Source organism: Thermobia domestica, chromosome 9 (genome assembly GCF_964235325.1).
Source record: "Thermobia domestica chromosome 9, izTheDome1.hap1.1, whole genome shotgun sequence".
Classification (NCBI taxonomy): domain Eukaryota; kingdom Metazoa; phylum Arthropoda; class Insecta; order Zygentoma; family Lepismatidae; genus Thermobia; species Thermobia domestica.
Genome location: NC_137462.1, coordinates 70218798 through 70235393, shown reverse-complemented (window position 1 = coordinate 70235393; position 16596 = coordinate 70218798). Strand labels below are relative to the sequence as shown.

Genomic DNA, 16596 nt, shown 5'->3' with positions numbered 1-16596 from the left:
GATAAGTTTTAAATACGTGCCTTAAAAGTTTTATGTCCCACTATTATTTTAGTCCATGGAGAATGATTGCTTGAAATCTATTTCTTTTATTTTATAGCTAAAGAAGCTCTTTCTAGTCTTACCAACAAAAAATATGTTCAATTCCTGACAATAACGCGGAGACTCGTAGCTAACATGACATTTTATTTATATATCGTGGAGTGGGTGGCTCACTTTCTTCAGTTGCAGAACCAGACGAGATAAGTGACACTTAAGAGCAGCGTCATTCACTGTTTCTGAAATTATTGTTCCCATTCCGTTTACTATCATTTTAAAAATGTCCATATGTATTGTCAAGCGAGATTTCAATATAGAACTCAAGTAACCTGTGTGATATAGCTATTAAAGTTCTTCTAAGTGTCAGCAACAAAGTAGAAAATATTTAATATACTACAATCAGATATGCCTAATGAAACATTAGAATTGTTGCGTGTGAATGTACGCAACAGCAAGATATAGTGGTTTTCAAAGCTAAACCAAGTTTTCTTATCAGCAGTAAAACTGTCATATGGTTTTTAGCGCCCACGTGCGGTTTGTCAACCAGTTGGATGTTGCTGGTATTACAAAAGCTTAGCCGCTCTCCCTGTCGCCAGGGTAAACAATGAAGCCTCGAACTATTCTTTCTGAGTGTTGCAAACCAGAATAACCATTTAAAATAGGGATAAAATACGTAGGGATCTACAGGTCATTCAACAAGTAATTTTCTCTCCTATTAATATAATAATAATAGTAATATGATAGTTTTTACGTCCGAGTCGTTTCGGGCTACTGTGCATTTTCGGTAATGCTCGGAAAATAGAATAGATCCTGGACCGCACGTTGGACCGATATTAAATTTTTACCCGTATGAATCGGGTTTGCCCGATTGAACCGTATGAATAGGAATGACCTGATAATCCCGTTTTTATGAAAACAAGCTTAGTCTGTCATTATTGTAAGTGATGTGTTGTTTCACTTTATTATCATAACACAAATTGTTCTAATTATCATGTAGCTACGAACTCATAACGAGTCTATCGGGTCAAACGGTCCAAACAGGCCAAACATGGGTCAAACGGGTTTATCAGGTCTAAGGATCGAGTAAACCAAACGCAATGGGTATCGGGCGGATACAGTTTACCCTAAAAGTTCAAGCACTAATTATAGGTTAAAGTCAATACTTAAGAGCTCTAATTTTTTTTAGCCGACTAACGAACTTGCGGATGCATAAATATAAATGCTCAAATCTAAATTATTGCATTATATTATTGCAATGAGCATGAACGTGATTTACTATTAGGAGTTAGCGTGATGCACTAATGTTAGTCCTTTATAAATATTATTATTATTATTATTTGTTTATGCCCTTCATGCAACTTAGAATCAATCTCACATAAAGCACTATATCAGACCTGATTGAACGTTATTTTGAAAATTCTCACATAAATAGATAAAATAAACAATTGGAACTTAACACTTCAAAAGTTCAAAACATGTCCTCGTTTTATTATTATTATTTAACATTATTATTATTATTATTATTATTATTATTATTATTATTATTCGACAGACCATCTGTCTATAATGACAATTTAAAACTTTTTTCTTTAAAAAAAAGAAATGATTAAAAAGCATTCTATTTAGTACCTAAATCCTCATACGTATTAATGTATGCAGGTTAATATCTGAGGAATAAAGCTATCATTATTAATTTCCTGTGTGTAGTATCCTAATTTGTAGTTTGTCCAGTTTTTATACACGTGACGAATCACATTAGAAAGAAACTGACCAATTATATATTGACCTGTATAACTATATCTTAAAGTTAGAAATAATATAGGCCTTCTTACAAGCAGAGCAGATAAACAGGCAGAGTCTTTATTAAGCCTATTACTAATATTACATATTATTATTAGCAATAATAATAATGATAACTAAATTCCTGGCGCAACAGCCTTTAGAAGGCCTGGACTTATGGCACTCATTTCAGTGGGGTTATGTGTTTAGAGATCTGCACGGGCTCGGGTTACTATGATAACCGTAATGGGGTTAGCCATACTGAGAGCTTTATACAGTTCTACCTGAGTTGGTGCGGCAACGCCGGAATCTAGTTACAATAAAGGATTTATGGTACGGACAAAAAAATTGGTTATGTTTTGTCGCGTTCTATAGTAAGGTGTTATTACTGACTTCCTCGTAGTAACAATTGAAGTGCATAATGTGTGTTCCACTTTTACCTGGGGAAAATGGATGAGCTGGATTGTAGTTTAAGGAGTGCTAGTGAAAGAAGAGAAGTTATTATTGTAGTGGTGTAAAGACCCTTCTTGTATAGTAGCCTCACTCTATAGGTAGCCACTTGCTCACAAAGGGAAGCCGCCCTCGTGTGCGGTTTCTTTTCATACTGTCCTGTTTGGTTTTCCTCTCCCTTGAAAACTGACTGACGGGCAATAAACTGAACCCAAACTGTTGCCAAATTTTTGTCAATGATCCTTTTTCTTTCCTTCTTTCTGTTAAAAGGAAAACAGTTTGAGATAGATACGCTCTCGAGTTGAAAGCTTAAACACACACACTGGAGGGAAAGAGAGGGAGAGAGAAAAGGGGGCGAGGGAAAGGAAGGTACTACGTATGGCAACGTTTAGCTTTTTCTTCTTCCAAAAAGACCACAAACTTTATGACGACTTCTTTGTGCTAAATTCAAAGTCTCCCGACTGGCTATCGACTGGGCGCGCTTTCTATACTAAATGTGTTGGATCTTACAACAGAGGTGAACGGTCTAACGCTGTCATATACACCTTGCGAGGTTGAAATCGACTTTGTTGATCAAATTTCACAGGGAAGTGGGGAATATCAAGAAACGAGCGTAAGCAAAATTTAAAGTGGTTCCGTCCATAAAGACGCCAAAAGCCTGATTAATCAGAAAAGCAAGAACAGTGTGTTTCAAGTCTGAAAATTTCAATGTATTTGTAAAGGGTGTTCCATAAAGAACGCAATTTTTGAAATGCCCACCATCTCGTGTTGTAATAAGTTTGGCAGCACTGAACGTTACACGATTTTCGTCTGTTGTCTTTGTGGTTAGTAGTTACGGAGCACCGAATAGCGCGTGATTGTCATGTTTTCTGTACAGATAGGAGTGGAGCGCTTCACGACGGAACAGCTAGTTGTCATATGATTTGACACCATGTTTTTTTCTGGGGGAGGGGGGTATTTGAAATCTCGTGTGTACGCCAACAAACCACAATCACTTCAGAACTCAAGACCAAGATTCAGCAGTGGTAGAGCGTTCACCTCCGGTGCTTGGGGTCCCTGGTTCGATCCCAGCTTGCGCCGTGTGGACTTTGCGGTGGACAAACACCGTGCTCGTGGGTTTTCTCGGGGTTCTCCCGTTTCCTTCCACTTTCTTCATTCCACCATTTCACTCATTTCTCATTATCACCGTCTCCTTTAGCCTAACCGGCATAATCGTGGGACGTTAAACTTGAAGATTTCATTTCCAGGATTCAGCATGTAATTTCAGAACTATAGGTGCAAGTATACTGAAAAGTTATGGAAAATTTCATCGAAAGAACGAGAGTGTGCCTGTAGAATCGTGAGTGATATCATATTTCATATACAATCACAAGTACACTGTAGAAATTTATAAATATCTAAATTGTAAATTACTTAATTTTGTCAATAAATTTATATGTTATTATGCACTCAAAAATGGCATTCTTTATGGAACACCCTATAAGACGGGTAAAGGAATGGAAAACTAAAACACATTAATATGACACTGGGAGGAAGTAGACATCTTTTAGAGGGTAGGCTTGTCATGGCCGCCATCTTGAAATCTAACATCTTGTATCTGACTCGATTGTTTTAAATAGGAAGGGGGTCTTGTAATATATCAAACGGCTAGAATTTTAAGAGAAATACAATGGTAAAGTCTGTGTTACCATACGTTTATATTTGTAAGACATAATGAAATGGAGAGGAGACAATCACAAATCTTAAGGAACTGATGGAAGACGGATGACATGTTCTCTATCGGATTATTCAATACAAGAATCGCGTTAGAAGACAATCCTTCATAAGCAACCACCTATTCAGTACTTACATCAAGACAAACAGGCAGACAGACATCCAAACATCATTTTCTCACTATGTAGGAGCCTTAAAACTTGTACATCTGTTGAAAATTCGAATTCAACCGTTGAAATTTCTGTACAAATAATAATAATAATAATAATAAATAAATAAATAAAATGATTATATAACTGTTATAAAACATTTCCTCTTTCAGGAACGTATCTTTAGTGACCCAGATGATGAAAACCTATGTTTTCGAAATATTGGCAAAGGAGAATTGACATATTTTGATTCTTTGGAACACTCTAGTACGGCTTTTGTCAATCATTCTGATGTCGCAGCCCCCCATGAAATCAAAAATGATTTTAAGTATATATCGAATATTTTTTATCTATCATAAAAATGAACTGATAAATAAAACTTTTACAACAGTAATTATGACATTTATGACACTATAATAATAACACTGTTATAAATAGAGATATTCGAAAAAATACTATCATTTATACCTGTTAAACCTATAACTTCAACACACGTAATGCGATAGCTCATGTTGTATCTGAGACGGTATGTCTGTAGTAATTCAGACGTAGATCTGATTGCACGTTAAGTGTGTTCCTGTATTTGCTTTTCAAATGTACGAGATGAGAAAATGTTTTACACATTTACAGTATGTAGTTGCAAATTTGAATAGATGCCTGAAAACAAAAGTCCAGTAACGAAACGAAGGAAATAGTATTTTGAACGTCTAATCATAAGATAGCTCCATAAATTGTTTTTCTTGGAGAAAGGAAATTCATACTCTGAATCTAGAAAGGAATTTTTCACCCAATGATTCCTTTCAGGACAATCGAAAAATATTGACTTATCTGAGATGCCAATTAACTCATATCCTCAACCATACTTTCAGCAACACCATAGGAATCAATGAATCACGTAGTGTGTGAGAGGAATTGTATTTTCCTTTCTCCAAACTATTGCACTAAAAATTTAACTTCTTGATTGTTGCCCCTATTTTGTCTTGCATACACAACACAGTGACAGGTGTACCTTGAAGGCTCAAGTTAAGAGTGTTCAGGTGATGATTGAGAAGGGGACTTCAAATCTGTTTTGAGGGAGAAGTCCTCTGTAAGAGATTGGTAGTATCATTGAGAGGAATACCAAACAAATCAAAAAAGTTACCTAAAATGCTTATTGAACATTACAGATATTCCAAGCATGAGCAACTTAATAAGATGAAGTTTAATGAAAATAAAATGTCCCATTTCAGTCTCTCACGGACCACGGAAGATTGGCTAGCACTACTCTAGTATATACTAAGATAAGTTTTATAATGTGTTCTATGCACTTCAATTGAAATTACTATTCATATATACCAGGGTTGGCTGGTTTAAGCCAGCTTTTTTTTTTTTTTTCTTTCTTCAAAAAACTGGTTTAAACCAAAATGCGAAAAATGTTCGTAAAAGTGTAAGTGTTTGTAAAATCTTGATGAATACACATTTGTGGGTTATTACGTTTCATTCCCTTATATTATTCGTATTATATTCAGACCTAAATTCCCCATTCATTACTCAAAAAGATTATATTACAAAAGCAACTTTTTTTTTTTTTTTTTTTAATTTATGAATGTTTGTTTTGTGATTTTTAAAACAGTTTGTTATTATTGTTATGTAATTGCAATCAAAGAAAAATTCTAAATATTGTTTCGTTTCAATAATGTTTACTACTGGTAAAATACATCGAAATTGCCGTACTTTTTGTGTGTGTGTGGGGAGGGGGGGGGGAGCGTCATAAAACCCTACGAGAGGTATTTAGTGAAATGAGAAGTATCTTTGATATCTATTTATGTATAAATGAGTCTGAGCCAAACTGGACTCAAATAATTCGTATCTTTATTCACTTTTCTTACTGATATGCAAATTAAGTCGTTGTTAACTAACTTGGACTAAATTAGTTCTTCTGTACTCTGTAGTACTGTGAAATTGTCCATATGTAATTCTGTATAATGGTTTCACTTGTGCAACTGTTTATCTTTTTTGTCCTTCTGAAATTACTCTTGACAATTCTATTAATAAGTATGTAAAGATCAGTACAACGTATTTTTATCAGGAGTCCTTCGTGAGTGAGTCGGCGGACGTATCGCATTTATGGCCAATTAGTCCTGGTTCCGAGTTCAAATGGAGGACAATTCCTCTCGGATGTAAGTTGAGAAGCGGTTTGGATTCCGCTTTAAGCTTATGTGACCCCTTCCAGCATAACCCAGTTGTTGCATAATAACACCAAGGCGAAACAAACTTATTTATGTCCATATATGATATGAATACATAGAGCAAATTATTTAAACCAAAAAACCTGGTTTAAACAAAAAAAAAGTTTAAACCAAAAAAACTTTTTTTAAAAAATAAAAACCATGGTTTTTGCCAACCCTGATATATACTGGGTATATATATTAAAGGTGTGTTACATATCCTGTTTTACTTGCTCACCTTTTCAATATTGCTAGAAACGTTGACATTTTTACTATGAGACAGATGTACGTGAAACCCGACTGAAAGCGTAGCACAAGTATCACTCTCAGTCCGTCATAAAGTAGATTCATACATTTTCTGTTTAGATAACAATGGCCGGCTGGTCATGAAGAAGAACGGCACTATGTTTTGTTGCTAGTATTATATAGCTTTTATATCACACACACACAGCATTAGATTTTTTATATTTTTCTGGGCTTAATTAATGTTGGTCATATATTATTTGACAAAGTGCATCCCAATTAGAGAAGAAAAAAAAATAATCTTAGTTTATGAATTCCAACGTAGACTCTTTGAGTGAATAAGTTCGTTCGTTCGTTGCTTCCGTCTGTCTGTCCGTCGTAAGCGGAGACTGTACTCAGCTTTGTTACGGAAGATGATATCCCGTACGGTGTTCGGTACCTAATGGGAATACATGTGGTTCATAACCCACATAAAATTAGTTATGTGTATCGGTATAGCTTCAGTGGCGAAGAAAACAATAGAGAAGTCAAGTGTTACCTTCATGTATTTTTACATGGTATATTTAATTAACTGTTGTTTCCGTTTTGTTGAATTTTGAGGTGTTAGTGTAGCTGTTTAATTCGCAGTATTGATTTGCTTTCCAGTGTTCTATGGTAGTAATTCTTCTTCGTTGTTGAAAAAATAAATAAAACTTAGTGCTACTGGTGTAATTCACTCGAAAAGATGGATTCAAGTGCAGAAAATACCTATGAAAAGCAGTGTTCAAATAGTGATGAGCATACATCTAAAAGTATAGAAATTGACGATACTACTATTTCAACCAGAAAGAAAGATCTAATTACAGAAATTATAAAGCTGGAGCAAGAAGAAAAATCATTAGATAAAGAGTTGGAACTATTAGAGAAGGACACTAGTAACAAAGATGAATTGAAGAGATGTATGGACTTGTTGCATCAGTACAATGATATCAAAGATGCGGCTCAGGTGGTTCTGGGGAGTTTGGCCAACATTAATGGAGTTACAGTAGCAGAAGAGCATGCACGATTTGGTCTTGGTGCCGATGAGCAAGATGCGTGTAATTAATAATAATTTTTTTCTCAAAGTCTGTTTATTATACTTGGCTCTTGCAATGCACTACAGTATTTTAAAAGGAAATGTCAATAGTTAATTAGAAGTCTATAATATGTAAACTTATTCTGTGATACTTTTCTAGTCGGTTCATCGGTCACGATGTGCGGAGAAAAACTAACGCCGAAAACTCTCATACCTAATAGAATTAAATCCATAGAATGAACATGATCTATTAAAAAAAATATATATATATATATATATATATATATATATATATATATATATATATATATATATATATATATATATATATATATTCATGTAACGAATTTGTCAGTAGCCGCAACACATGAAATTGTATTAATTTTTGTAACTGAAAAAGCGAACAAAAATATGAGTCCGTGAGTTATAAGAACTCTCAGGATATAAAATTTGACTGTGAGGTATGTGAGTTTTCGGCATTAGTTTTCTCTGTATGTCGTGACCGATGAAGGGAGCAAAAGAATTATTGAAAATTTTCACAGGACAAATTGTACATGCTTAATAAGTACGTTTTTTTTTTAATCTGTAGTAAATATTACGGGTTCAAAATTAGATGTACGGTACGAGTAAATTCACTTACACTAGTTGTACAAGATTGAACTTCAGTTGTCAGTATACTGTTTTAATTCACGTTGTATTTCATTATTTTCATCAATGATACTTAAATGCATTGTGTACTAAAACTCAGGTAATACTGTGTAGATAAGTTGTAGTGAAATAGTGGAAATCTGCAGTTTTTTTTTTTTTTTAACTTAGTTAAAGGTGTGCGTTAAAAACGTTTCATTTAAAGAATTGGAAAATGTTCAATTGTTGGGTAAGTATACTCAGTTTTCTGTAAGCGTCTTCCAGTTATTACTAATATACTGCTACTAGACTAGATAGTGTAATGTTCAAGGGACTGATAGATGGAAAATCTCACCATCGCTATAAATAACTAGCTAATTTACAGTTAAAGAGTAAATATTTCACATTATAAATTTATATTTTCGAAAACAAAATCTACTTGCCTCTTGAGCTGGTGTGCTCTGTTTTGTATTTTTCTTAAATCTTATAAACTAACAGCTTCCCAGCAATGGTATTTTGTAATGTTCTTTATGAATGTAGGTTACTTAAGTATAAGTATTTGTTTTACAAATACCAAACAATAAAACTGAAGTTCTGTTTTGTTTTATGTTCCTTGTGCAAATCAAAGAATTGTGCCATTTGTTTAGTTATTGTCAGTAATGCACTTACTGTTCTCTACCTAACGTCCTCATTGACAGGGTATATTCTTGATATTCTCTCGGTAGCACTGCCTTATCTTACAGCTAAGCACTACAACTTAAAGGACAGAACTTAGTTATGGATTTGTCAATTTCGTATAATCTTCTTTCCAATGAGAGAGTATGTGGAAACTGGACTTTGTGTTTTGAAGTGGATTTTGTTATTTTTTCTCTCTCGTTAATAAGTGTAAGACAAAGTTTTGCAACATAATATGATTACGATTGTAGTTGCACAGTGTTTTCGTGAAAAGCATTTGTTTGTATTATACTGTGTACATATTTACATGTCAGATGCACATTTACATAATTAAAATGCGTTTCTAAACTGACGAAATGTGTTATCATTTTGCTGTTTTTAAATTTAACATCAGGCTATTAGGTCATTACAATCATTCCAGTAACTTCTTTACCCATCTTCGTTAGAAAATCCTAATATTCAACTTATATCAATTTATCTTTATAGTTATATATTTTCTTTTGTTATAAACAAAAAAGTGGAAAATTGAAATGTCTTTCTAAAAGATAATATTAAGATATCCGATAAAGCCAGTGAAGAAGTTCACGGAGTGAACGTAGGAGTTCACACAAGACTATCAAGAAATTTATATACACTGTGTTTCAAAAAGAATGACCTGATTTTGGACGGTAATAATTACGGAACGTGGGACGTACCGGCAAGGAAGTGAGTGTTGTTTGAATGGGCGTGGCCTAGAGTTTCAGAAAATCGCCGTTAGATTTCGTTAGACTGTGAAGCCAAAGTCTGTTTCTAAAAGAAGGAGATTTGATGAAAGTGTCATGTTGTGGGGATGCATTACTTCAAATGCAATGGGATGAATTAAAATCTGGAATAAACAAGTTAATGCGGCATATTTCATTGACATTTTGAACCGAAAGTTACTACGACCATCCGTTGACTATTTCTCAAGTCCTAATTTGAGTTGGTTTATTTTACAAGACTACAATGCGCCGTGTTACAGAGCACGGAGTGTAGCGGACTGGATTCGAAGTATGAATTTCCAAAGGTTATGGTGGCCACCAAATTCTCCGGATATGAATCCTATATATAATCTGTGGCATATTATGTCACAAAAAGTACATGGAAAGATATATCAGCTTAGGAGATAAGTCAATAAGAAACTGGTTCGAATCTGGCACTTCGAATTGGATATTACATTAAGTAAAACACTTGCGAACATCATATCCCGTTGGTTTGCAGCATTGAGAGCTGCCCGTGGCGGTGTAACAAAAGACTGAAGTGTCATAAATATTGTGGTATAAACAATTTTCGTACCGCGTAGCGATAAACTGTGCACATTAGTGTGATAATAAAATATATGTATTAAATTTAATTTCTGGATTATAAGGTCCCTTAATGCATAAAACTCAGTGTTTTCATATAATGTTCATATATGTACTAGAGTAGCACAACATAAACATGAGAGAACTATTAAATGATCAGTTAAACAGTGTGTGACCAACGAAGTGTGCAAATATATATATTAGGGTGGATCAAAAAACCTCTTTTTCGAAATCTATAATGGCTCGCACGGGAAAAGTTGCCCACCCATAACAGTAGTTCACTGAATTTTTTTCACATTTTTCGGGCGATGTCTTCCGGTGCCGCAATCGGCCTAAAGTTTTGGACAAGTCAACATAGGCAACACGCATTACACAGTATGTAGACAGTCTGTTTCATCTTCCAATACGGAGATTGATTCATTTATATTGAGCAAAAATTGAATGTACCACTTACCTAGGAAATGCCATGTTTCCATCACCGGTTGTGTTCAATGTGCAGGTTACTTCTACTGACTCAGCATCGGATTTTCCTCTGCAAGAGACAGCGTCGCAGCTGGACCATGGTTATTGCATCCCACTCCTTTATACAGGCTTTCCGCAGGCCGGAGAAGGTGCGGAATCGACGATGGGACAGGTGCCGCTTGGGGAGTCTTGAAGCACAATAGTCCATTGGGCTGGCATCTGGACTCTTGATAGGGATGTCAGAGAAAGGAATTGCCAAAATTCCAATTTCCTGTTCCATACGACAATAGAATACCAGCGATGTTTTCGCCGTGGCTGAATGCCTTTTCTTGGTGCAGTTCAACCTAGTTCACTCTTGTCCATACAATGCTGAGATTTTATGCTCATATATTTCAGTCAGGACATGAATCTGGTAGTACGCAGCATTGATTTTTGACGTTTCGATCCGCCTTTCTGAGATGCAGTTTGCTCCTGTACGAGAAACCGAGCACAATAATTAACCCTTGAAACTCTCAGCGCACTGGCTGAAGAACATGCTTCGGCCGTTGGCGTCAACGGGTCTGTATGTAATGGCATGAACTTTGTCACAGTCTGTGTGAGGTAAATCTACGCCTCATCGAGGGTAACAACAAACTTCCATCGATCGCACGCGAGATGATGTTCATACAGCTCTTGCAGATCTTTTTTCGCTCAGCTACATGACAGTTTCAGGGCGTGCACTATTGTGCTTCTTGAGGATTCTAATATTAATACTAACTCTAACTTCCATTTCTTGAATGACAAGCTTATTCGAAGTACAGGGAGTTGACAAAAAAATCTAAAAACACTTCATACAGGATACGTAAGTTTGGCCCTCCACTGTACAACACGTGTTGCGGTTGCCGATCGTTTTTTGTTTTCAATGTGTCATGTGGACCTTCCTCTTCCGTCAGCAGTAACCAGTTCACCTGTGAGTATCATGGTGTGAAAGTGGTGCGGTAATATGGGCGACCTAACAGACTTCCAAAGAGTCATGATCGTTGATGCCCGTCTGGTTGGAGCTTCAGTGGCAACAGTGGCGAACATTGTGGGGGTATCGAAAGGCACTGTGTCCAATGTCACGAGGGCATACACAATTCATGGGCAAACGACGTCTGCAAAGCACAACAGTGGTCGAAAGACAACCCTGTCAGATAGGGACAGGAGGTCATTAAAACGGATTGTAGCAGCTAAAAAGAAGACCACTGAAATGAAAATTACGTCTGAACTCAATTCCGGCCAACAGAACCCGATTTCATCGAAAACAGTGCGACGGGAACTTTATAAAATGAAAATTCATGGCAGGGCCGCTATCGCCAAACCGCTGGTCACAGCAGTAAATGCGAAGAGGCGTATCCAGTGGTGCAAAGACCACAAGGCGTGAACTCATGAGCAGTGGAAACATGTAATGTGGTCCGATGAATCGATCTTCACCTTGTTTCCAACAACCGGTCGTGTTTACGTATGGAGAACACCGTCGCAGGCCTATATACAGACTATCTGCTCCCAACTGTAAAGCATGGGGATGGTTCTGTTACAGTGATATTGTGGTTTTCTGCAGGTCCCATCATAGCCCTGCATGGAGTGATGAATGCTAAGGCGTATGAGATCATTCTGGGGGACCAGGTTCTACCCATGGCTCAAATATTGTTCCCTGATGGTATCTACCAAGATGATTTGGCAGCCTGTCACGCTGCAAAAACGGTGAAATCATGGTTTGAGGAGCATGACCAGGAGCTAGCACACCTCCCCTGGGTCCACAGTCACCAGATCTGAACATCATTGAGCCATTGTGGTCTGAGTTAGAAAGGCGTGTTCGGTCTCATTACCCTTATGAAAAAAACAGGCGCATGTAACACAGGCCTTTTATCCACCTGTGGGACAGGCACATGTGCAGGTGCCTAAAAATGACCCCAGTTGGAACGCCCTACACATGCATGTTGAGCAAACATGTACAGGGCATGAACAGGTATTACTGCACATGTGTTTGTACGGTAGATACCCTAATAGATATACCATAAAAACGTATGTAAAGTGCCTGTCAACGAAGAAGACGTGCAAGTACAGCCGCTGTACCAGTATAGAACATTGTACGTGTCATGTATAATGTCTGTAAGATGCATGCTGAACACAAGTTATATGCGTGTATGATTAATAGCTTTTACCTGGTACATGTGAAAAGTACTTGCGAAATATGCATGTCAGATGTAAGAACTGCATGTAATGTATATATATATATGTGTAAAAACATACATGTGACATGCATGTTGCGGGTATGGAAAACATCTGCTGCTTGCATATAACAGGTGGAGAACATGGAAAACCAGACAGGTGACATGCATGTTACGGGTGAGGAAAACCTCTGCTGCTTGCATGTAGCAGATGTAAAACATGTATAGTAACATGTAAGAAACATGTGTTCTGTTAATTGTTCGCCATTTTGCAAACTTATCACCCTGCCACCTGGTGAGTCATAACGGAACCTGCAATAACAAACAAAATTTTATAGTGTGCTCTTTCGATTGGTTATTAGTACAAATAGGAGGACATTAAATATTTGAAGTTATAAGACTTTAAAACCTGATGAATCATTTGTAATAACCCTATATATATATATGTGTGTGTGTGTGTGTGTGCTGCCTGGGTGTCAGACGTATAGACCAAAGTAACCAAATTTTGGTCACGAGTACCTTGGTCCAGGCCCGAAACCAAGAAAGCTTTTTTTTTCTTTTTTAAATTCGAACTAGGGGTTACAGGGGATTAGCGATTTAGCAAGACATGTAAAAAGTCTAAAATGACCGGTATTAGTGTCACACAGGGGCGTCATTTAGGGGGGGCAGGGAGGGGCTATTGAGATTTATATAGATTTTATCAATAGAATAGTAGTAAATCAGCAAAAAACGCTAAATTTTAGTTATATCAAGGGGTCATGCCAAATCTGAAACGACGCTCCTGGTGTCACATCCATAGTTCTCGGGGTCGGTGAGATCAATGGTGAAATTTACGGGAATCAGCATCCAACAAAATAGGTTTGTTTTCTTCTCTTCATCCTGTATTCAACCGAAGGTGTAGAAATCAAGTTTCCGATTTCAACATTGCCAAAAAAAAAAAAAAAAAAAAAAAAATACAACGACAGATTTGTTTTCGGAAATTGATTCAGCATATGAAGAAAATATACTATCTCCAAACGTATCTATAAACACCGGAAATTGTAAAAGTTTGCTACTTCTGGTTTCGGTATAAATCTCTATAGAGCAAAAATGGTAACAGATAGCTGGACATGACCTTTTAATATCAACATATTGTTCGAACAGTAAGTCTCATCTCTGACCTTATCCATCTATTGAAATCGAAAAACGTATGTCTAAGATTTCCGATGTGAATATTGAATTTGCATATTTTGGAAGTCTACATGAGTTTCACACTTTGAAACGAAACTAACTTGTTACTATCATAAATCTTCAACTTGCATGTATGTAACTGAAGAGGTATTTATCATTGGTAGAATGTTAGCTTGGCATTCAGAAGGTTTTAGTATCGATTCTAGCATGCCGCCACCCTGGCTGCAGTTCCCCAGTTACATCAGGTGAATACAGGAATGGTAGGTTACTTTACAACACAGGGCCTGACCACTCCCATGCCAGTTACCTCCCCCTCCCCTATCCGGATCTGTAACTTAGATGTCGAAGATCACAAAATAATTTATACCAAGTGCATGCTTCTTATATGTTTACGTTTATTTGTACAGGTGCTGTATATTGCATGTTTTTAATTTCCGACTTTTGCATGTTAGTGTACACATTATCGTATCCTTTTAACCATCTGCAAGTACTTTCCAGGTGTTTTACATGTACATGGTAAGTACCTGGGCATACGGGGGAAATTTTGCATTTCCCATGCATGTGGCATGTAGTTTCCGATACATAGTGATTTACCTGTCTTATATTCCCTGTACATGTACGCTTTATCTACGTCTACCAGGTACAATACATGCACCTGTGATATTCATTTTCCATGGATGCATGTTCCTTACCTGTTTTCATTTATATGTACAGGTATTGTACATTCCATGTTTTTCACTCCTAACTTACGCATGTAAACATGTAATTTACATTGCATTTTTTCTATCGTTCTGCAGGTACTTTGCATGTGTTTTACATGTACATGTTAAGTACATGGGCATAAGAGGAAAAACTAGCATTTCCCATGGATGTGACTGATAAATTACAGGCACATGCCACCAATTTGAATCATGTTTTTGAACATACCTATTGCGTTTGTATGTCCCAGGTATATTACATGAACCTGTACTATGCATGTACCTTGGTGTATGTACATTACATGTCTCCTTGATATGTACAGATACTTTTCATTGCATGTTTGAGAACTTCTGACATTGAACACCATCTACACATGTATCACATGTTTATAGCCACAGGTAGATTCACCTGTCAGTGGGAAACTAACATGCTTTTTACAGCTACAGGCGCCTGTATAGTACCTGTTAAAGTCACATGAACCTGTACATGCACAGAACATTGCCTGGAATTTGTCACATTTTCATATGGGTACCCTAAACCAGCATCCCTTAAGGAACTGGAGCATGTTTTGGAGGAACAATGGTACAAAATTCCACACACCACGATTCAGGAGCTGTATACGTCCATTCCACGTCGGATTCAAGCTGTTTTGAACCCAAAGGATGCCCCACACCATACTAGGTATTGATTTTCACACTTTTGCAAACGTTCTAGATTTTTTTTGTCCAACCCCTGTATAAGCAAATGGAAAATTTATGGAGATAGTACTAGTTAAGAGATGAAGAAATTATTGAAACGTTTTAGTGCATTTCTTTTGGAGAAAAATCCAGAAAGAGTAGTTTATTGGTGCTGGCGAGTCAAGGTTGTATGAATTTTAATTTCGGAAACGACTGTCATAAATCGGTAGTTTCATTTAACTCTAGTGTGTCATAATTCACGATAGTTTTAAAAATGTGCTTAATTCGGACAAACAATCGTACTTGAATGAAGAACTTAGTACGATGGAGTTAATACACCTTATTTAAAAATAGCCCCGGAAAATGGTGGTTTAAAAAAAAAAGTACAAATAAAACAAAATAATTATATGTAATACCCATTTGTATAACAAATGAGATGAACTATCACAGGAGGTGTTGAAAATGTCCTTCCTGAGCGTCCAAACACAAAGTTGCATTTTTCCGACATTGGATGTCAAAAGCTCTGGTGTCATCGCTTGGATGTCACGCCAGATCTTCTCCCGTAACTCACCCAGTGTGCGTGGCTTGTTTTAGATGAGCCACATTTAGATAACGATGTTACCTTTGCCCACCAAATTATTCAACTCCTCTGATAATTTTTAATGTAACCAACAAGCCAACAGTTTTTCACAGTGAACAGCCGCTCTTCCACAGAATATCGATACACCTTCACTACTACGTGAAAGAAAGTTTGGGAACCTTCTGTCTTCGTGTTACCGCCTCTGTATTCTCATGGACTAACTAACACTTTGTGAAAATGTAAACAATATACACGCCGGGGCTCCTTGGAGTGAGGCACTAGTTACTGTGTCAAGTTTATTTTATTTCAATGCTATAATCCTGAGTATCAGTAATTTTATATGAGATCTGTCAGCTTATTATTAGTCATGTTCCTGCAGGTAATACATTCATTTTACTTCTTTCTAGTATATTCCTGAGGAGGCATTGAGCGCTGCTGTAAAGAAAGTTCAACGGGAGAAAAAGAAGATAGAGGACAAGAAGCAATGGGAAAGGCTTATTGCAGAGAAAAGGCTACAAGAGGAGCAATTATGTTGTGGAGAGGGTTCGGACTCAGAGTATATAGAAG

General features: G+C 36.6%; 1 protein-coding gene across 6 annotated transcripts in view; it reads left to right on the top strand.

Annotated features, from left to right (window-relative positions):
• The window catches only part of LOC145694726 (uncharacterized), a 127618-nt gene that overhangs the window by 11538 nt on the left and 99484 nt on the right, over positions 1-16596 (top strand). For all 6 annotated transcript variants that reach the window (XM_081771283.1, XM_081771282.1, XM_081771279.1 and 3 more), the window contains exon 3: positions 16437-16596. This exon is cut by the window's right edge and continues 443 nt beyond it. In XM_081771283.1, coding sequence (XP_081627409.1) covers positions 16437-16596 — 160 coding nt within the window. The remainder of the gene's footprint in view (positions 1-16436) is intronic.